Source organism: Zalophus californianus, chromosome 2 (genome assembly GCF_009762305.2).
Source record: "Zalophus californianus isolate mZalCal1 chromosome 2, mZalCal1.pri.v2, whole genome shotgun sequence".
NCBI classification, from domain to species: domain Eukaryota; kingdom Metazoa; phylum Chordata; class Mammalia; order Carnivora; family Otariidae; genus Zalophus; species Zalophus californianus.
In genome coordinates this window covers 118,495,318-118,518,118 of record NC_045596.1, presented here as the reverse complement: position 1 = coordinate 118,518,118, position 22,801 = coordinate 118,495,318, and the positions used below count along the sequence as shown (strand labels likewise).

At 37.6% G+C, this 22,801-nt stretch overlaps 1 protein-coding gene across 4 annotated transcripts in view; it reads left to right on the top strand.

The window, feature by feature from the left end:
* Positions 1-10,820, top strand: part of INPP4B (inositol polyphosphate-4-phosphatase type II B) — an 808,823-nt gene extending 798,003 nt beyond the window's left edge. The window contains exon 26 of one of the 4 annotated variants that reach the window (XM_027599074.1): positions 5,228-10,820. In XM_027599074.1, coding sequence (XP_027454875.1) covers positions 5,228-5,360 — 133 coding nt within the window. In that variant the 3' untranslated portion in view covers positions 5,361-10,820. Of the gene's footprint in view, positions 1-3,794; positions 4,605-4,647; positions 5,196-5,227 lie in introns of those variants that run through there. The other 3 variants (XM_027599075.2, XM_027599073.2, XM_027599076.1) reach the window with 3 other exon arrangements.
* Positions 10,821-22,801: the final 11,981 nt, after the last annotated feature.

Genomic DNA, 22,801 nt, shown 5'->3' with positions numbered 1-22,801 from the left:
GTGCAGTTTCTTAAAGTCCTGGAAATATACTTTTAATATTCTAGTTATAAATTAAACTTTTGGAAAGCTTTGGTAGATAATTTGACATTTAAGAGTACTTTGAGTTTTAAATTTCATGGGCCTTGATCTAAACTGAACACAAGAAGTCTTTCTCCCCTTATATTATCAGACTGCCGTGTAAGCAAACTGTGAAGCAGGCTAACTACGTTCTCAGGACCCTTTCCTCATGATTGCTGTTGTAAAGCACCAGCAAGGCCTTCAGGTTTAGTTTCTCATCTGTAAAATGTGCAGTTCAACTTGTAGATTTTTTAAAGTCACTTTTACATCTGAGAATCTATGATTCTGTGATTTCTCTACCAGTCTCAAAGTTCTTATTGAAACGAGACCTACATTATATTCGTTTTTACATAGATTGGCCAGCTTAAACTTTGATGCGATCCAGCAATCTAGGGCCTGAAACTTGGTGCTCTATTAAGATTGATTTATTAGATGAATGTGGAGTCAAAGAAAACTCTGTAAAAATATTGGCTTTCAAATCTTAGCACATGATTTCAAGCTGGTGTAACCACGGCCCCAAACCTGGATGTAATTAAATGTGAAATGGTCTCATTTTAGCAGGGGAGGAAGTCAGCTTTCTGGTCAGAAGTAAATCTTTTTCAATTTGGTTTTAATTGGGAATTTTCCTTTGGGGAAGCTGGAAGAGCTCTAATGGTTAAAGGAATAAAATACCAAATAGCAAAACTCTTCATGAACGATTACCCAGCAGAAGATAGGAAGACTCTCGCTTTTTTTTAGATTTTATTGTATTATGTTATGTTAGTAACCATTGTTTTTGTATAACACCCAGTGCTCCACGCAGAACGTGCCCTCTTTAATACCCATCACCAGACTAACCCATCCCCCCACCCCCCTCCCCTCTAGAACCCTCAGTTTGTTTCTCAGAGTCCATCGTCTCTCATGGTTCATCTCTCCCTCTGATTCCCCCCCTTCATTCTTTCCTTCCTGCTATCTTCTTCTTCTTTTTTTAACATATAATGTATTATTTGTTTCAGAGGTACATGTCTGTGATTCATCAGTCTTACACAATTCACAGTGCTCACCATAGCACATACCCTCCCCAATGTCACTTTCGTTTTTAGCAGTCTGGGTGGTTTGAGAGGATACCTGCAGTGGGGGACTTGTGATCTACCATACAGCTGTAGTCACCCACAGAAAAGAGGGAGAAATACGCAAATGTCATCAAGTCATGCACATTGGGTTTTATTTAAGGAAATGTCTCCTCATGTAGCAGTGATGTATTTAAAAGTGAGACATTTCTTTTTACTTGTTTTTTAAGTGATGGCTTTGACAGGTCTGTAAAGAAAAAAAAGTCACTTTCTATCCTACAGATTTAGTAACTGCCCTTAAATGACTGATCATGTCACATTTTCAGTGGAGGCAACATGGTGATTTGCTTCCATGGTGATCTAATGATGGCTAAAACGAATGACTCTGGATTGTCAGGGCACCTTGCAAGGCGGCCACTAATTAGTTATTTTTTCATAATCTGCTGGTGAGGAAATTACTAATATCATTACCTAACACATCCTTTGCAGTTTACACTTGCAGAGTGCTTAAAAATTCATTTGTGGTTACAAGGAAATGACCATTTGTGCTATTCTTAGTAGAAAGAAGGAAGAGCACCCGTGCACACAGTGCGACATAGTCCGGGGCCTAGAGCCTTAAGTTCTGTGCTAGCCCCTCGGCCACGTGGCTTTCAATTCGAGCTGAATAATGGAATTATTAAGTGTGAGGCATTTTTAATGTATTATTCTAATCTCCAGAGAAGGAAGTCAGTAAACAATAAAGTAATTCAATTATAAAACTATCCTTCCAGAAACAAATCAAAACAAAAAAACCACAACATTTTAATTTAGTAATTTTCACTTCTTAGGCATATTCAGCAAACAGACTGGAAAATTTGAAATGTGCTCTGGCAGTTGTTTTAAAAAAAAAAATCTAGTATAAATTAGTCCCCTGTACTTGCATTAAGGACTGTCACAAAATCCTTTCAACTTACTTCTTGGCCACTAGTGTACCCCTCAGCCAGAGCCTATCTACAGGTGGCCCCAGTGGGAGAGAGTATTTCTATACTATTATATTGATAGATTGTGCTTAATATTTAACCTAAATTTGTAATCAGAATATAACATTTATAATATGATTGATAGATAGATGAGAGAGAGGTGATTTAGGAGACTATACTTCTCTCCTAACAAGGAAGATCGGAGAGGCAAAAAGGTTTCAATGAAATTAAGATTTGCTACAGATAACTTTCACCTTAAAACTGGACAGGAGGGAATGGTAGTGAGACTAGAGAAATAATATTGGGCAAGGAAGCTTTTCTTAATCACAAAAATATCAATTCTTTAAAACCTACCGCGTATTTCCTACCTAAGTGCCGCGGAATGTTGAACAAGTAACCAGCTCACTCACACAATTGACAATAGGAATTATGCAAGTCCAGAATAACTCTCCTTTTGCTCAATAAACCATTTGTTTTATTCAGAGAAGCTGCTATTTCACTTTGTCACTGGCTCCACAGTCCTTAGGTCTTACCAAAGAACAAGGAAACACCAGAGCACAGCACAACATGATTGATTGGATGCTTTAAACTAAGTCAGATAGATGTTGGAAGTAATTATGACCACTGCTGGCCAGTGATGTGGTCAAATGCCTCATCAAGAATGTCTGTGTAGGAAGTTGTCAGGGGCTGCAACCGGTTGAAAGGGGGCTATGGAAGCTCAGAGGCTTGTTCCCATGGCACTCTTCTTAAGACTGAGTGACAACCAGTTTTCTGCTTCAGAACCTGGAGGAGCTCATAAAGATCAAACCACCCCTTGACAACTGAGTGTGATTGAAATTCTGAAAACTCTGAATACTGATGAAATATAACATAGAACTTTTATTTTCGACTTATATAAGTATGGCAGATTTCAGACGTGCCACAATTGGAGCTGCTTTTAAGCCCAATTACAAAAGTCCATTTTTCACTCACACAGAAAAATCTTTTCTTTCCCAAAGAGTCACTCTGCAAATATGGATCTCTTTTGAGATCAGGAGTCCCTTGGAGATAGACTTGGCCTCATCTAAGTAAGATGAGTAGCAGAAAACATAGTGTATGAGCTGAACTAACAGAAGGGTGCTGAGTCGAGTTTTGTTCAACGAATCATATGGCTGGCAAGGATGACATGTCAGATGTTTCATTCATTTTAAATACCAAACCATTTCCATAAATCATTTGTATAACTTTAAATGCATTATGTAGGTATAGTAACAATAGATGGTGTGTTTCAGTGTGCCAGGCATGTCCGTTTGCTTCACTACATACTGTGTTTCTCATCTCATTTTCTGAAGATGTATTTATCAGATCATTTTTTATGGCCTGATCCATATTTTAGTTTTATTCATGTAGTCTTGTTGATTGGTGATGTTATGCTTCTTATGCGATTGATTCTTCCTGGTACGTACACGTTCAACCCATGTGAATATCATCTTAGTGTCTCTCTCTTCCTTCTTGCACATAAAGCAAGAGGAATCTTCTTCTTTCAAATGCATTTGTCAGTGTAGTACAGGAAGAAGAAAATGCACAGGATGCATTTGGGGCTGTTTAGCATAAAAACTCCATCTGAAACAGCTGTATTATATAACATAATGTGTTGTATTTCAGGATATTTAAGGTTGAGTTTCTTTCCTGTGTGAATGCTATACTATTTTCTTTTCTCCCCTGACTTCCCCCTCCCCCTGTTTAACAGCAGACAAACCCAGGGAGCACTGAATGAATCCGATGATCCCGAAACAGGCTGTCTCACTGATAACAAGCCAACTTCTCGACACTTCTATCCTGTCGCCTTGCTGCTTGTCAGCTCACACCTGCTAGTTGTGTGGCTTATTTTAAGTCTTGCATTACTATTAGCCAAATACCAATAAGTTTTATGTTGTATTCCTTTCTTTTCTACAAATGACAATGGACTTTAAATTACGGGGCACGGGTGGGGGCGATGCTGTAATATTTCTACATTTTCAGATTCACAGAATTTAGAAAAAAACCAAATGTTTGAACTGTAAGTGTTTTGTTTGTTTTTCCTAAAATCTACAAAAAGAAGTACTATGCATCAAGGGAATTATTTTGCTCTTTTGTTCATGGAAAAGTGTTTCCCACTGTTAACTAGCTCAAAAGAATTTTTAAATTACTGTCTTTGGAGTAAGACAAAGAACAGAATCCTGAAAGCTTGAAGTTCTGCACCTCCCGTTTCTCTTCCCATTCAATTTATCAAAAACAATTAAGAATGAATTGGCACAGTGCACTGAAACCCTGAGACAAGTCTTAGAGATGTGGGAGGTTCCAGACTTTATTTCCACTGTGCTAATATCATTGTTGTCATCAGCTGATAGAACCTTCTGTTTGATTCCTTAACCTGTGAGTTATGTTAGTTCTTGGCTTCAGTTGACCCTTTTCTGTCAAGTAACTTTATGGAGAGAATGGCTATTTACGTTTTGTAATTAAGTTAACCTGTTTGTAACTATTGTTTGGGTTGATTTGGCTCTCAGAATACTTTTCTATTCTTTTTAACAAAGTCTTGTTTGTGTCTTATGCGCCATTTTCAGCACCTGTGACTTTTGTACTGTCTGCACAAGCCCCCTTCCTTTATAAAGCGGAGACTTGGACCGGGCTGTTCGGAAAGCCATTCTTCTCTTCGTTGCACAGCTAAAATAATGAAGTAAAATAGAGATGAAATTTTCCTTTAAAAATCTATAGGGCCAGACTTAATCAATTAAATGCCTTATTCCTAGAACCTGCATCCTTAGGGCTACATGTAGATTTTAATGTGTTTTAAAAGAGACTGAGAAGTTAATTTGTGGCAAAGTTATAAAAAAAGGCAGATATATTTATGAAACTAAAGTGAAGCTGTATTGTGGAGCAAATTATATTTAAAGAGTTTATTAAACCTTAAATATCTGTTAAGAGCAAAGAGACTTGAATCATCTCTTTCCGAGGGCAATAACGGTATTGGGCCTGGCCTAGGATTTAATTTTGTAAGATGTATCATCATTTGTGAAAAAAAAAATGTAGAGTTGAATCTTTGTTATTTTTACTTGGACTGTTGCTGCAACTCTGCATTGAACAAATAAAGCATATTTATTTATTCTGTGTTTCATGAAGTTGTACTTTTTCCCCTTTCACCAGAGAAGGATGCCGCATAGAGAATGTACTGAAGAATGTCAAATGCAGAAAGTATGCTTTCAACATGCTACAGCTGATGGCTTTCCCCAAGCAGTACCGACCTCCAGAGGGGACTTATGGAAAAACTGACACCTAACTTTACCGACACGTAAATAAGCAGGAACACAAACACGCTGCAGTCGGATAATCTCCACCCTTTTAACTTCTTTATTGTCACAAATTTGTGGAGGGAGGTGATCAGGGATGTTTGCCCAAATCTAGGCATTATCTGGATTAGGTATTAGCATATTACTCTGAATGAAATCCATTAAAAAAAATCTTAAGTAACATTGTGATTCTAGGTCTCAGCTTCAACGCTTTGCCCCTCAATGGCTGCGATCAGCTCAGAACGGGTGCATTTCATTCATGGAGTCCTTCAGCCGGAGGCATTCTGAGGAAACGTAGGTTGCCACAGGAGGAAGACAGGTGACTCAGAGAGGGGCGTTCGACCTCCAAAGGGAAGACGAGAGGGGACAGGGGAGGGAGACTCAGACATGTTACTTCACAGCCATACTCACGTGTAACCTTAAAGCCCATGTGTGGGATTCGGAAAATACTTTTCTAGTGAATTAAAATTCGGTAGCATCAAGGCATGATCTTGACTGTGGAAGCGGGTTGCCGGTGTGCTTGTAAAGACTTAGGTCCTCCAGGCCAGATGAGACCAGTGCTCCCGAACAGGTAGATGACAGTGTTAGCAACACGGTGAAAAGACTTTTCCATAACGTGGTATCTTTTCAAAACTCTGACTCGTGTCGTGTGGCCCCATGACAAGTGGTGGTAGAGAAAGCTGAATAGAATAGTAGGAAAAAACACCGCTAGGAACAGCAACTGCAAGGAAATGAAAGATGATCAGCCTGCTGATGTCAAACCTGAAAATCCCTACCAGCCTGAACTTTATGTAGCCAAGTTCATAAAAGTCAATAAACTATCTTTGTGATGCTTTCCAGTAGTCCTCTTGCTACAGAATATAGAGGGTGGAAGTATGCATTGTCTGGCATAGATTACTATGTGTGAATAAACATTTTAAGACCTATGCAACCATAACTAGTGATAAACTGAAACAATTATTTCTGTTAACCTGAATTTGAAATTTATTCTCAGGGAAATCGCACCATAGGTTTTCCAAAATTCCAAATTAGAAATTGCTTTAGAGATCATCTTGTATAAGGTCATTATAAACAGGTAAATTAAAGCACAAGAAGATATGCACCCCAGTCATCCAGCTAGGTAATTTTAGAGCCATGATTACAATCTCTTCTCAACTTCCTAACCTGTGGCTTGTCTAGTCTCCAAATTGCCATGCTAAAAATACATGAAAATTGTGGGAGAATGCTAGTTCATTAAATAGAAATTGGCATTTGTTGCAAGAATTGAACCTTGGAGTATAATGGTCTGAATAAATGAAACCTGTTTTCTCCAGATGTTAAGAGTTTATTCTTTTTCCTCACTCATTGGAAGAGTGTGCTAGCCAGAGCATGAATCTCCCCTTGGAAATGCTGGAGGGCTGTTACATAGACATCTCCTGGCTGTGACCACATTCAGTGGATGATATTATGAGGCTTTCCAAGCTAGTGTGACAGCTTCTTGGCTAAGATGTATGTTGAACTAAGGACTTCAAACAGATCTCTAGGTTCATGTTGGGTTTTTCAGATTACTACAAATTTTAGATAACCGTTTGGGGCTTTTAATACTAGAATTCTCAATCCATTATTTTAGCTACTGACTTGTGGGCACTATATTTGAGGCCATCAACAGTTCACACGTTTTTTTAATAAAAAGATGCAGTGTACTATAGATCTATTTACAGACAAAGTTTCGTGGTGTTCTCCCTTGTGCTTCCTTCTCCATTTCAGTGATTTAAATATAATTTTTGAATTACTCAATTTTATTTGAAAATAGTAGGATTTGTGGTTATTTCCATGATCCCATTGGATTTAAGGTAAAGAGGTTTGGGATGACAGAGGTTTCCTTGAGTAACAATGAAGCCTCATTGAGTATATCAAAGAGTGGTCCGTGTTCCAAGACACCTTAAATTAAAATGTATCATCCTGTAAATACTCTTATAAACAGTCATTTTTGTTTATATTTTTAAAAATGAAAAGTCTTGACTCAAATATTGAAAAAAATATTTATTAACTAGAAAGCCAATAAGTAGGGTCTTCTATTTGGGGAAGATATCCCAAAGATATTTCTTTTCTTTTTTAATAAGTACTGATAGAGAAGTCTCACCCAAAGGCAGAGCTTACTGTAATACAAATGCATAGAGGTTTTCTTTTATTATTAGCAGGGTCATCTGCCTTTCCCTATACAAAGCCTGTATCTGTGCATACTGTTAGAAGTGGATTTAACCAAGAAAATTCATGTTTCATACCAACAGCAATACTGCTCCTTTCCTGAGAGCTATTCCAAGTAGCATTGGAAATCCACCTCACTATTTCTTAAGTTATTACAGTTTTCTAAATCAAAAAGCAAACGTTAAAAAGTTCTAAAATCTCCTTTGTACAAACACAGCCTCATCATGCTTTCCTCTCTCTCTTTTTTTTGTTTAAAACATACTCTGAAAACATATTTAAAAACAAGGGAAGGTGAAATCTTGATTATGTTTGACCCAGTGGCAAAAGACCCAGAGCCTGAAAATGTTCCACGAAACAGCTGAACATAAAAGTTTCAAATATTTGGTTGAAGCAGACCCACATTTGGATGCATTCATTAATTTCTCGTGTGGTGTTTTGTTTTGTTTTTCCTTTGTAAATATTGTCTTGGATTTTGTTTATATCCTGCCAAAACAGTCCTTTGGTGTTCAGTCAGTCCAGTAATCCAGTGAGTCAGAGCCACCATTTGATCCTGCTGACAAATTGTGCTAAAATGACCAAGTAATTAGAGCAGCATACCATGTGACTAACCTCCAGTTCTCACTTTATAAGACAAATCCCTGTTGTTGTTGTTGTTTCTGAAAAACTGTGAAGTCTTAAAACCCAGCATCTGGATGGAAGATACTTCCCTATTTTTTTTTCCCCTCAACTACGTATGGTATTTTGCATAAAATAAGACTCAGTGTGGAAAAGAAAAAAGATCTGTATGGAGTAATGCTTTCCTTCCCAACAAATCAAGCCCCTCCTTATGTAAAGTATGATACATGCCAAGGAGAAAGGATACCAGTGGTGCACAAGAACTGACTATGCAGACTCAAGAGAGCTGATCATTAAATTTTTAGGAATTTTGTAAGCCAGTTGTTAAATACACCATCATGAGATACTAAGTTATCAAAAGCAATTGAATGAATTTTTATTAAAAACAAAGATAATAATCAAAACTTACCACCTCCTAATTATTTTCCTTCATTTTACTCTTTACTTGTGCTTCTGAGATTATTTATGTCCACTGTCTCTGCACAGTGGAAACACTGTATCATCATGTGCTACTGTGCATCTCTTCCTAACTCCACACCCAGGAACACCATGTGGGTAGCTTGAAATTGACTACAGTGGGAGTATTTACATGCAGAAATTACCCAGTGCTGCAAACTGGGACTTTTAATTCCTGGAAAGCTAGTTGTTAAACATTTACCAGCACACAACCGAATGCTACCATGACTTTTTTCTCCAGCAAATAACAAATAATTGGAAGCATTATAAAATTATTAATATGGTATTAAGTGCAATCAGGCATCTTCAGGTGACCACAATTTTGTTTTGGATTTCCCCTTTCTAAAGACACCTATTGAACTCTAAGAAATATTTGGTGTTTATATGTTATTCATAATTAAATTACATAATCATACAGTTGCATTTAAAAATGTTTCTCTCTCGATGTTCTGCAAGGGAAATATTAACAAGGCAGCCTTAGTGTAAGCAATTTAACAACTGTGGGCTAGATTCAGAGAAATGTTAGCCTAATTAGAGTATCACTGAAAATGTGCTTCAGTACAAATTTTTAACTTTATAATTTTAGCATTTGCTAAAAGCAGAAAAAACAGTAACATATCACTGTGTCCAGATTCTAGTAAGTATAGTTCAGTTGAAACCCACACTGTTGGATTAAGCAAATTAAACTCCGGCAGTATGCTAAAACACCACAGACATTTTAGATGTTTGATTTCCAAGCAGGATGGCCTATCAGTTGTCTAATTCAATGTGCAAGGGCACCTTTTGTAATCTTTAGGAAATAAATTAACGTTTATCACAGATTTAAGAAACTGGCTTGAGAAAAACTGTGATCAGCAGTTACGGAGGGAAGCTAGTGTGTTGAACACAAAGCATCCCTAATAGCTGGAGGCTTTACAAATTATGCACCACCGAAGAGAATGATTTGCCGAGAGTTGTGTGGTTGATTGACAATTTTAGTGTGAACTGACATTCATTTAGCTCAGCTGCAGTCTGCAGAAGCTATGCTTTTTTCCCCATATTTATGTTTTACTGCTTTGCAAAGAAAGTCCCAATATATTATATCCTTTGGCAGTTTTAAGTTAGAACTTTCTACCCAAACAGATGCTACCGATAGCAAAACTGTCATTAAGAACAGGAAAATAAAATCAATGTTTAGATAAAATATTGTGGGCCAATTAGGTATAAAGTTAAGGTATGGAAATTTGGATTTTTACTTTCTGAGCCATGGTGCGCATTAATCAGTCTTTGAATTTTATTTCTAAGCAGGTAAGAGAGTCTAAAGCATTTCTGATGTCAAAGAAACAACACCTATCTGACTACTAGTAACAAGGAGGTAGGAAAAAAAATTGTAAGGTAATATTAGCCAAAAAAATAAATTGTACGTGCAATTAGCTGTCCTCAGCTTGAATATCATAGATTATGTGAACATTCGAAATTATAAATCAACAAAGGAAAACATGGCTCACGATGAAGTATACTACCCAGAGTGAATATCAGGAGAGAGAAGACCTAACACAAGCAATGTTGCCTGATAAGACAGATCTTGTTTATCTTTAATAAATCGAGTTCTTTAAGATGAACTCTCTGTGCACTTCCCTACTCATAGTGTGAATATATTCACGAGCTTCCTAAAATCATTGAAATCACTCTATGGTCACAAAAGGGCATAATCTAACAGTCCATCTTTAGTGATCACATGGTACAGTTTCATCGTCTGGCAGGCAGTACTGACTCCCATATTGGCGAGATTGCTTTCTCATCTCTATGGGTCCTGTGATGGTTTTATATCACTGTCCATATTTAAAAAATATTTCGTGTCAAAGGACTTTAAAACTTTTCAAAGGTAGGCTCCACAGGTGTGTAAGTGGAGAGACACTCCCATTTTCCTGCACAAGCGTGTTCTTTGTACACATATACTTGTCGTGTGAATATTTTATTATTTTGTTTAACCTAACATCTAATTTTCAGATTCTTGTGGTACTTATCTGAAATGTTAGCATTTGTTTTCTTTTTATGTTAAGTACATATTCTAGATGAGCCAATAATATGTATTCCTAGGAAATGGGGCACAGATAGGTTAGATCATGTTATACTGGCATTTGAAGAAATATCATTTTATTTTGTTGTTCCGTGTAAACCATATTCATTGTACATTGTGTGTATATTTTTGTTTCAATAAATGTGATTTTTATTTTTTATGTTTCTGTCTTTTTCTCCCTATCACACTTTTTTTCGTTTCCATCAGTGTAGCAAAGTCTAAAAGTTAATTAAAATAGCAGAAGGGTATCCTAAACAATGGTTCAAAGAGAATAGACTAGTTTTCTGCTAGACCACAATTACAGTGTAAATTTTACATCAATTCTAGGTTAGTCTCATATTCACTAGCAGAATGCATCTTTAAGGGTTGCCATTCTGTAGGAATAAGATCGACCACAATTTAGAAAAGAGTTCAAGAACCAGATGTCAATGCTTCAACCCTGGGCAAATCACTGATCTTTGTAGCCCAGATGCTGGTAGAGTCACTTGAGCACATGAACTAACTTCTCCTTACAGGCTAGTTGTATCTGATCATTCATAACTCATTATAGTAGCTGATACTAGAACGCACATTCTAAAGTTGTAATTATATCTTGTTGCCAAAAAATTAACCAAATGAGGCCCCTGCTTGCATGTAAAGAAAGGGTGGAATTTTGCCATCTGGAGCATTTCAAGAACATTGTTGATCCTGCAGCAAGAAACATTCCTCTTCTGTAATGTCATCATCATTAATATATGTTCGTACTAACATGTCGTTCTACATCTGAGCAGGAACAATCTGTAGGTAGCCCCAGGGTGGGACAATGAATAATGAATTAGGGCAAAATGCTGCCTGCCGTCAAACCAGAAGACAGCCTCAGTGAAGCAGGAGTGTTCTGCTGTCTTAAACCTCCACGCAAAGGTACCTTGACTGTTGTAAGGGACATTCCCACTCAAAGTCACAACACAACGAAGGACTCAGAAAATGTGCTCCAGGGCCATATTTCGGTATCTCCAGAGGGTAGAATCAGGAGGACAGGTGGATGTAGTTGAAGCATATCAGGCCAGCACCCATCCTAAGCAAAAGTAGCCACATGGCATGATTCTGTGGGTCCCTATGGCAACAAACACTGAGTTCTCTGTTCTCTCAATGGTCCTGATGAATAAAGGTGACTTAAGAACCAGTTTTTTAAATAAATATTAAGTGAAAAGGGAGAGGATCATGAAAGTGTATTGGGATAGAATGCCAGGAATGTGGTGCTCAAGTGTCAAGAGCTCCCTTCCACTTCCTAATCCATATGACTTTGTCTCTAGAGCCCTAATCCATATGACTTCGTCTGTAGTTTCAGAATTTAGTGACAGCAAGGGTGGTAATGATCTGTTTTTCACTTAGTATGGTGGTTTCTCAGTTTTTAAACCAATTGACCATAAGCCACCACCTCCTTCATGATGGTTCACCTCCTCTGACCTTGAGTGTGGTCTCTTAACACTGCCATTCAGTTCTGAACATTCTTTAGTCTCAATTACTCCTTCTGCTTCCCTTGCCTGTTCCTTCCATTTAGGAAGCCCAGTCCAAAAGTCTAGACCCAGTATTCGTCTTTGCTCATTTGATATGCTCTCCTTCAAGGTCTTTAACTGTCATTTCTAAGGAGAAAACCCCAGCACAGGCTAAAGAATGTGGGCTTTTAAGTCAGTGTCTGGATGCAGATCTTGGCTTCCCCAATTAGAAGCAGACATATGTCAAGTTACTGTATGGCTTCACATTCTGATCTGTAAAATGAGGGGCGTAGTAGGACTTACTTAGTATTTCTTGGTGAAAAGGAGATGCGAAAGTGTAGGTCTAGCCCTTTGCCCTGTGCCCAGCACCCATTCCCTCCCTAGTTTAGTCCCCTGAAGCCCAATCATTTGCAACTAATGGGCTGGCCGACTAAAACTCCATGTCCTCAGGACACTTACCATGACAGTTCAGGATATATGGATTCTGCCCATGAGAACTCTGGCACCATATTTGGAAGGCAGAAGGAAGACAGCCAGGAGGGAGAGGGTGACTTACCCCTTCTGCACCGGTGTGGGCAGACAGGCGTTTTGCAGGAGCAGCTGTTGGACTCCCATATCTACTGCCAGTTCCCCAGCTTGCTAGCGGGGGTGGCTGTGACCTCCACAGTGGTCACAGCAGAGCATTTTCCAGGCCTGTGGGTGGCAATAGTAATTCCTGACAGCCGGATCAGAGGTGCCCAAAGCCAGAAGCTTGATGAGGGTCCACTTCAGATGTGAAGTTCCTCCAGTCATTCCCATGATTAAATAAACATCGAATTCCCCATATTACACGTACTCAATTTTTCTCTGCGAGAAATAACCGGACTGGATTCTCTTCCCGCACTAAACCCTGACTGGTGATACGCTCAGTCTATAGGACATACTCAATACATTTCTTTTCAGGAGTTGTTTGCTGATGAACTTATTTACCTTTGATTTTTCAGCTGGACTCTGGTGCTACCTTTTCCGGTATCATCTGGCCATTTTCAAATGTATCTGTTTGAGGGTGTTCATACCTTCATTGCCCTCCTCCCAGTTCACACACAGCCATCCCAGCTTTCCTGTCCATTCATGTGTCCGTCCCCCAGTCACACAGGTTTACAAGCTCCAGTCAGCTTTAACTCGTCCATCTCCGACAGTATATCAACATTCCATTTGTCACTAGGTCTATACATTTTACCACCGCATCACCTCCTGTTACTTGCCTTTCTTCTGGCCATAGCTATTACTTTCATACACAGCCTTTGTTGTCCCCAAGAACTCTAGCTTTGTCCAAGCTAAATGAAGTTTGGGATTCAAGGACATCCATGATTTGGCCTCACCTTATCTACCAAGGCTTACTTTCTATCTCCTGCACCTCTGTCCTCCATACATAACCACACTAGAAGCATGCATACACCATACGTGTCCCTTACACACTCTCTCACTCTCTCTCTTCCAGGTTTTCTCTGAGCTATTTCCTTTTTCCCACCATTCCCCAATCTATTGCTCCAAGTTTAACCTATATGCTTCTTCTTCCAAAGCAATCTTCCCACATCACTCTAAATGGAATTAGTCTCCACTATTCTAGTTTTTCTTTACTATGCCCTGTATAGTTCATCCATTTGTACATTTCTTCGTTGATTCATTTAGCAGATACTTTCCAGTGTCCGTGTGGCTGGCAGGCACTTGGAGCAGCATGTTTAGTGGCAGGCAAGAGGCATGGCTCTTCCGTTCACAGACCTCACTGTCCAGTCTAGTGATGGAAGCAGACAAAGGGGAAACCAACTAAATAAATAAATAAATAAATAAATATTAATTATCATGTTTGATAGGAAGTAAATGATCTAGGAGTTTGGGCAAAGAATCATGGTGTAGGTGAGAGGTATCCTTGCTTTAGGAAGGGTGGTCAGGGATGGTCTCCGAGAAGGCATCACTTAGATTAAGCCATAAAGAAGGAGGATCACCCAGGAAAGGGAGGGACCTACAAGCAGAGAGACTCTGCCTGGGGCCAGTGCGTGAACCACAGAGTATAGTGCTGGGGGAGAGGTGAGGTTAGACTTAGCGAAAGGCTTTTAGACCAGGAAAGGGAATTCAACCTTTATTTTATGTGCAATTAGAAGTAATTACAAGGTGGGGTGCCTGGGTGGCTCAGTCATTAGGCGTCTGCCTTCAGCTCAGGTCATGATCCCGGGTCCTGGAATCGAGCCCCGCATTGGGCTCCCTGCTCCGCGGGAAGCCTGCTTCTCCCTCTCCCACTCCCTCTGCTTGTGTTCCCTCTCTCACTGTCTCTCTCTGTGTCAAATAAATAAAATCTTAAAAAAAAAAAAAAAGAAGAAGCAATTACAAGGTTCCAAGCAGGGGAACGAAAGTGACCTAGTTTATATTTTTAAAGGATCACTCCAGGTGCCATGCAGAGGCTGGATTATGAGGAATCAAAACAAAGTGGTGAGGCAGCTGGAAGGAAATTGCAGGCAGTGAGAGATGGTGCTAAACTGAGGTGGAGACAGGAGAAACGAAGAGAAGCAGAGAGATCCGTGGAACATTCGGGGAGTGAGAATGGCAGGACTTGCTGGAGAGTTGATAGTGGAGGAGTTTGAGGGGATGTGAGCGACTGGAAAGTGGTGGTGACATACTGAGAAGCAGAAGGTGGAAGAGTACGTCTGTGGGGAAACCAGTTGTTGGGCTTCGAACATGGTAGGTTTAGCTGCCCAAGTCATCCAATCTGAGCAGAAATTCGGGTGTGCCCATGGAGATGAATCTCGGGTTCAGACAAGAGTCTAAAGTGGGAATAGAGTAGTGTAAGCTGTCAGCACGTGTAAATGAATGCAAACGCTTAGAATGGTAGTCAACACTTGTTGGCTGAAAGTGGCAAAAAACTTAAACAAAAGGCAATTTCTTTTCTTTTTTTTTTTTTAAGATTTAATTTATTTGTCGGAGAGAGAGCACAAGCAGGGGAGCGGCAGGCAGAGGGAGAAGCAGGCTCCCCACTGAGCAAAAAGCCAGACACAGGGCTCCATCGCAGGACCCTGAGATGGTGACCTGAGCCAAAGGCAGACACTTAACAACTGAGCCACCCAGGTGCCCCCAAAAGGCAATTTCTTGACTCATAAATGGAAAAAGAGCAAGGGTGGGGTTTTAGGCACATCTACCACCTGATGTTTAAACGATAATTTCAGTTCTCTTTCTCATTCCCTCTCACTCTCTCTCTCTCTCATTTCTATCTTCTCTATTCCCACACCCGTGGATTTTCTTGGGGGGAGCAGGGGGCTGCTCTTTCCTCTATCTTACTGTAATATTTCAGAAAGTCTCTGCCAGTTCCAGGCTTAAATGGTATTTTAACTTATGTTTCATGAGAAAAAAGAGGTGCTTTCTCTTCCAGCAATCATATTGATCCGCAAAAGGACACTGTCCACTCACTGTGTCCTGGGAAAAGACTCTGAGGGGCTGGTAGGGGCCACTTCCATGGCCGGTATGGGCCACTTCTATGGCAGGTGAAGTGTGGCACTTTGAAGGATAGCTCACCACATTAAATGGCACTGGCAAAGAGCAATGCCCTAAAGGAAGAGACATGGGAAAAGCGGACACCCATATCATCTGGGGAGTGAGAGCAATGAGAAAGAGGCCTGTGACCAGGACTCTCGGGGCTTTACCATTAAGAGGTAGGGTTGTAGGAGAAGCAGCCTATTTTTGATACGAATTACTTTACTGTAAAATTGCATTTTATTTGGAGTTAGACTTTAAAGTCACTAGTAAGATAAAAATGAAAAGTCATTTCACTGAAATAAATGTAACTAAGGAAACAACTATAATACTACAGTGTGAGGTAAGAGGTTTAATGGTTTCTGGATTTGCCATTAACCCTGAGTGAATCCGTTCATTGTTATTTTTCATTTGGCTATCTGTAAACCGAAGATAGCATAACTCTCTCTATGTGTGCCCCTTGTCTGCTTCATGAACAAGGAGTGAATTCACCTGAATGCAAGGATTCTCTGAAACATGCATTGCCTCTAGAGTATGGTTTTATTTCAGAAGCCCCTGACTTATTCCTAAAGAAAAATATGAACTTGCACTGATTTTCTTTTTTCAAGAGAAATAAAATAGAGGGCTAAACATCCTTTCACCTCTGTTTCATGTTTTTAGATGAGGAGCATCCTCTAGGATAATATTTGTGGTTGTTCATACTTTACACAAATTGCCATTCAGTAAGCAGCTTTTTATTTGGTGAGTGTGAACACAACTGGATATGCAGAGTTTAGCCAATACGTTGCTTCTTTTTTTCTGGTATTTGCTATTTGCCTACCTACAGATATGACATTTTCTTTTAGAAAATTGATAAGAGGGAATATTTCCCAACTCATTCCATGAGGCCAGTATTACCCTGACATCAAAACCAGAAAGAAAAAAAAAGAATTAAAAGGTAATATAAAGTAATTACAAAGCCATACAAAGTAATTGCAAAGAGGTAATTAATGAATTTAACAAGGTTGCAGAACACAAGATCAATATACAAAAATTAATTGCATTTCTCTATTTCTAACAATAATCAATTTAAGTGTGATAAACAATGCCATTTACAAAAGCACAAAGGTAAGTCAATTAATACAAGGATAGTTTTTCCAACAAATGGCACTGGAACAATTGGATGTTCACATGCAAAAGGTGAGCCTTAATGAATACCTCAGACCTTGTACAACAATTAATCAAAATATAAATGTAAAACTATTAAACTTTAGACAAAACCATAGGGGAAAATATTTTTGAGTTTGGGTTAGGCAAACAGTTCTTAGATACAATAGCAAAAGCACAAATCATAAAAGTAAAAGAATTAATTAATTTAACTTTATTGAAATTAGAAACTTGTTCTGCATTTAACATTGTGAAAAGAAAGAAAACTTAGCTACAGACTAGAGGAAAATATGTGCAAATCATATGTCTAACAAAGGATTTGCAACTAACACTATAAGTGACTCTCAGTGCTCAACAGTAGGAAAACAAACTACTCAATTTAAAAAATCATGAGCAAAAGATTTGAATAGACACATTGCCAAGGGAAATATATGGCTGGCAAATAAACACATGAAAGGATGTTCAACATTATTAATCACTACGGAATTGCAAATCAAAACCATAATGAGATACCACTTGAGTATGTGGAGCAACTAGAACGCTCATACATTGCCGCTGGTGGGAAGGCATAGTGATACAGACACTTTGAAAAATAGTTTGGTGGTTTCCTATGCAGTTAACATATGGTTAGTGCATAACCCCATCACCTTACTGTCAGGTATTTACCTAAGAGAAATGAAAATGTTTATTCATATAGAAACCTGTACACAAATATTTATGGAAACTTTATAATTGCCGAAACCTGGAAACAAGTCAAATATCCTTCAATCCCTGAATGGGTAAAGAAACTGTGGCACATCCATACATTGTAACACTCTTCAGCAACACAAAAGCATGGACTATTTCTTTACACAACAATATTGATGAATCTCCCATTCATTTTGCTAAGTAAAAAAAGTCAGACCCGAAAGATCACATTCCCTATGCTTTCATTTACATGGCATTTTGGAAAATAAAAACCGTAGGAACAGAAAAAAGGTCAGTGGTTGCCAAGAATTGTATTTGAGAAGAAGGTTTGACTGCAAAGGGAGAACATGTTGAAATTTTTAGATGTAATTGAACTACACCATATCTTGATTTTGGTGGTATACAGAGTACTCTATGCATTTGTCAAAATCCATGATCTGTATAAAATGAAGAGTGACTTTTACTGTATGTCTGTTTTTTAGATTGTATGCCAATTTTTTTAATTAATTAAAATTTTAAAAAAATAAAATGCAAATTAAAACCACAAAGAGATACTACCACATACCCACTAGAATGGCCAAAGTTTAAAAAACTTACTATACCAAGTGTTAACAAGGATGTAGATAAATCTCAAAGTAATTGTGTTGAGTGTAAGAAGCAAACAAAATTAGACCACATACTGTATGATTATATTTATATAAATTCTAGAAAATACAAACTAACCTATAGTGATATAAATAAATCAGGTGTGTGCCAGAAGACAAAGCTTGGAGATGAGAAATGGATTATAGAAGGGCACCCAAAAACTTTTGGGGGTGGTAAATTACCTTGTGCCAATGGCTCTATGATATAGATAACATATCAATGATAGATGGCTAGATGATAGATTAATAAGTAGATAGATAGATAGATAATAGGTAAAAACCCAGCAAATTTTACACTTTAAGTGCCATATACTGTATAAAATTTATACTCAATAAAGTGTTTTAAAATGAAAGGAAGAAAAACCATCAATCTCACAAAAACTCTTCTGAAGGATATAAAAAATAGAACACTTTCAAACATGTTCTTTGAGGCCGGCATAATTGTGATCAGAATACTTGACAAAAATACTACAAGAAAAGACAATCTCTGGCCAATTATCCTTATCATCATAAATATAAGTATCTGCACAGGGTATCAACACCTGAATCAATTAAGATATTTGAAACAAATGTATCACAAAGAAGCTGAGTTTATTCCAGGAATGTAAGATTGGTATAGTATTCAGGTCTCCGTCAATATAATTTACCACATTTAAGGAAGAAAAAAGTAAAGTCATACAGTTTCTTAATAGATGTCAAAAAAGCAGAGTAAAATTCAACAAACTAGAAGTGAAAGAAACTTTTTTTACCTGATAAAGAGATACCTTGAAAACTTACAACATACTGAACGGTGAAATATTTGTAACAGGCATCTGGAAAAGATGTTCTTCTCTCTGTACACTTTGAAATTGTATTGGAGGGCTTAACCAGCACAATAAGAAAAGAAAAGAATATGTATTTTTTTATTTTTATATTTATATAAATGAATTCTAAAAAATGAAATGAAACATACGATTATGGGATGTTCATGTGGATTTTTTAAAATTAGAAATAAGATATGAGAATTAATTAATTCATTTAATTAAGCTAGTCATTCAACATAAGTGAAGAGAAAGCAATTATATTTCCATATACTAGTAGATGAAAAATTAGGAAATACAATTTATTAAAATACATAATTTTCAATTGCATATCAAATGCAGTAGAACCAATATAACAAAAACACACAAGACCAATGCTATAGGTTCAAAGCAATCCCAAGGAAAGTCCCAGCAGGTATTTTGGTGAAAATTGGCAAGTTGATTCTAAACTTCACATGGAAATGCAAACAGTACTAAAAAATCAAGGCAAACTTTCATAAATTGAACAAATCTGTAGTACACACACAGTGAAATACAAAAATTTAATGTAAAGGAAGGTAATTCAGTACTAGTGCAAGTTTAGATGAAAAGAACAATCGTATGAAGTTGAAAGTCCAGAACTACATTCCATCTACTCAGTTACCTGACTGCCAGCAAATGTGGTGGGTGCAGAGCACTAGGGAAGGCACTAGGGAATTGTCCACTAGGTGGACCCCTGCTTTACCCTACATTAAAAAAAAATTTAAAAAAATCAATTCCAGGAAGATTTTTTAAACCTTAATGTGTTAGGTAAAGGATTAAAGCATCTAGGGGTGCCTGGCTGGTTCAGTCCGTTAAGCAAGCATCAGACTCTTGATTTCGGCCCAGGTTGTGATCTCAGGGTTGTGAGATGGAGCCCCGAGATGGGTTCTGGGCTTGGCAGGGTGTCTGCTTGAGATTCTCTCCCTCCTTCTTCCTCTGCCCTTCGCTCTGCTCGCAATACTCTCTCTCTAAAATAAATAAATAAATCTTTAAAAAAAAATTAAAGCATCTATAAAATAATAAAGATAATCTTTATGACTAGCAGTAGCTAAAGATTTCTCAAACAGGACACAATAGCTCTAACCATCGAAGAAAACAGTGATAAATTTGTCTTTGTTAAAATGAAGAACTTCTGTCCTAAGGAGGACATAAAAGCACTAACCACAGAACAAAATGTTAATACGTGGCATTTATTTTAAAATGAACTTCTATTCAACAAATGACATCATTAAGAGCATTAGAAGAATAACACAGAATGGGAGAAGGTATTTGCAATATTTATAATGAGCAAAATACTTGTTCCCACGATATGTAAACCATTAAAAGAAAATATGTCAGGTAATCCAATTAGGGGTACAAAAGAAGATATCCAAAAGTATGTAGAGTACTTATCCTCCTTAGTTATTCAGCAAATGCAAATTAAAACCGCATTGAGAATCCATATACAGGTAGAATGGTTAACGTTAAAAACCTGACAGGTCAAATATTGGTAACAAAATAACAGCTGGAAGTCTCATATACTGGTAGTAGAAATCTAAATTACTGTACTGACAGATATGGGCCGTATCTACTAAGCTGAAATTACATGTACCCCACAACCGGGCTGTATCTACTAAGCTGAACATTACATGTACCCCATGATGAGCCATTCTACTTTTAGGCAGTGACATACTATGGATGGGGAGGTGAAGCATTCTGCCCTGGGGGAAGGAAATTAGAGTATGCCCTGTCTATAGAGAAACTTACAATAAAAACAACTAAAAAAAAAAAATGAAAAGATGGTCAGGTTTTTATTATAACTCTGCCCCCAGAAATTCTAAACAATGTCAATGGGCAAATAGTCTTTCCCAAAACTTTCTTGTCTTGGTTTAAGTTCTAAACAATTGACATAGTCAATATTGATCATTTTAATATTGTTAATTTTAATAATATAGGTCAGCATCAAATTAGCTATTTTATGACATGCCCTTTAATAAACTTTGTGTGTTACATAAACATGAATTCAGAGAACTCCCAGTTATATCACTGGTCTCTGACAAAAGTGGACTCAGTTACATGCGTTTGTCTTATGTGTAAGTTCCTTACAGTTCAGAATTGTTAAAATTCATGTCTCCAACTCCTGTTACACTGTATGTTCCTACACAAAAGCATTAGATTCAAAGCAAACAATGATTGCACAGCGATTGTGAGAGACAAAATCAAAATTTGAGTCATCCCAATTGTCACACTTATTCAGAACCACCTGAATAAAGTTCTTTAAAATTTAAAACATTATCATAATGCGAACTGGGAGGCCCACTATTAACTTTTTGAAAATGCAAATTTTTGATCATATATGTAATATTTTACTGAATTTAAGAAAAATCTTTAAAAATGAAACATTGCTTTTTACATTAATTACTAGTTTTAAAGCTAAAGAGCAAATTAGGAAAATGATCATTACTGTTTTTTACCTGATTATTACTAAAATTTATTTTGTTATATGGGTAAAGGTGCATTAAAAAGTGATTTGCTCTGGTCTCCAATACACTATGCATGCCACTGATCCTGGATATATATCCAATCGAAATGCATAATGCATACGCACCTGAGGACACATCTTGCTAACAGAGGCACAAAATAAATGCAGATAACACTCCAGTGCTCACAGATGCAGTTCAAAGCTACGGGAGCTGGATGCTGAGTTACTGGTGAGTGCAGTTCCCAGGCAAGGAGGTTGGCTGGGTCCCCCTCATTGCTTAGAATGTAAGCTGCCTTTATAAGGGCTCATTGCAACACAGACACTGAAAGCTACTTTAGCTTTTCCCTATTTTTATAAAAGCAAAAATCCTCTTCTTTTGGTCACGGAAAACAGTACTAATGTAAAAACAAAGGTGTACTTTCGAAAAGCAGGGCACATGGTGCTCTAGTTCGTAATTTGTTTCTCATACAAGTACAAATTGGTAATTTTGAAATTACAGCTATACAATGGTTAAACAAATAGGTATTTTGTAGTTAGAGCTAAGTTTCTCCCTGTCTGAGAAAGAAGTTATAATAACGGAAAAGGAAAGATAGAATAAACACTAGGGTAGACTGAAATCAGATATATTGGTATAAATTTATGTTCATATGTATATATAGTTATGTATGTGTAACATACACACACCGGTGGAGATGACATGGAAAGGTCTGCATCATCTATTCCCCAGCTCTGTACAGTCACACAGCATAAGCGATGAACACCCCTAGTGCCCGCATGTTGATTTCTAAATTCCATTTTCCAGCATAAGGAAACAAGATTACTTGGATAAATGGTTCATTCCAGGGTGGGGGTGGAGAAAATATAAGATGAATCTGGATCATCTTGAGGTACCAGAAAGTAAAGATAGAATAAGCAAACAAACAAAAGAACAAAATCAAAACAACACACACATAGAGCATTTCAAAGGGACACAAGGGCCAGATTGAAAGAACCTCCAATGGGCTCAGTTGGAACAATCAGAGGCACACAATAAAAAATGATAGCTTTGGATTATTAACCAAAGAATAAGATAAGAATTTATCATAAAAATAAATGATTGCATGAATAAATAAATGAGAGGAGAGAGACAACTGGCCCCTCAGAATTCCAAGTAATGAATAGAGAAGAAATATAAGTAGAAAAATTAGCATTATTAATAACTCCAATGGTCACTAGTAATAAAATGTGTTGATATCATGTGTTCTCTGTTCTAATGCAATATGATGAGCACGTGATCTCTCTGGTATTCCCAAAATCCATAATGTCTGTCTAATAATTAAAAACTATAAGGCAGATCCAAATTCAGGGATAATCACAAAATGCCTCACGAGAACTTTTTC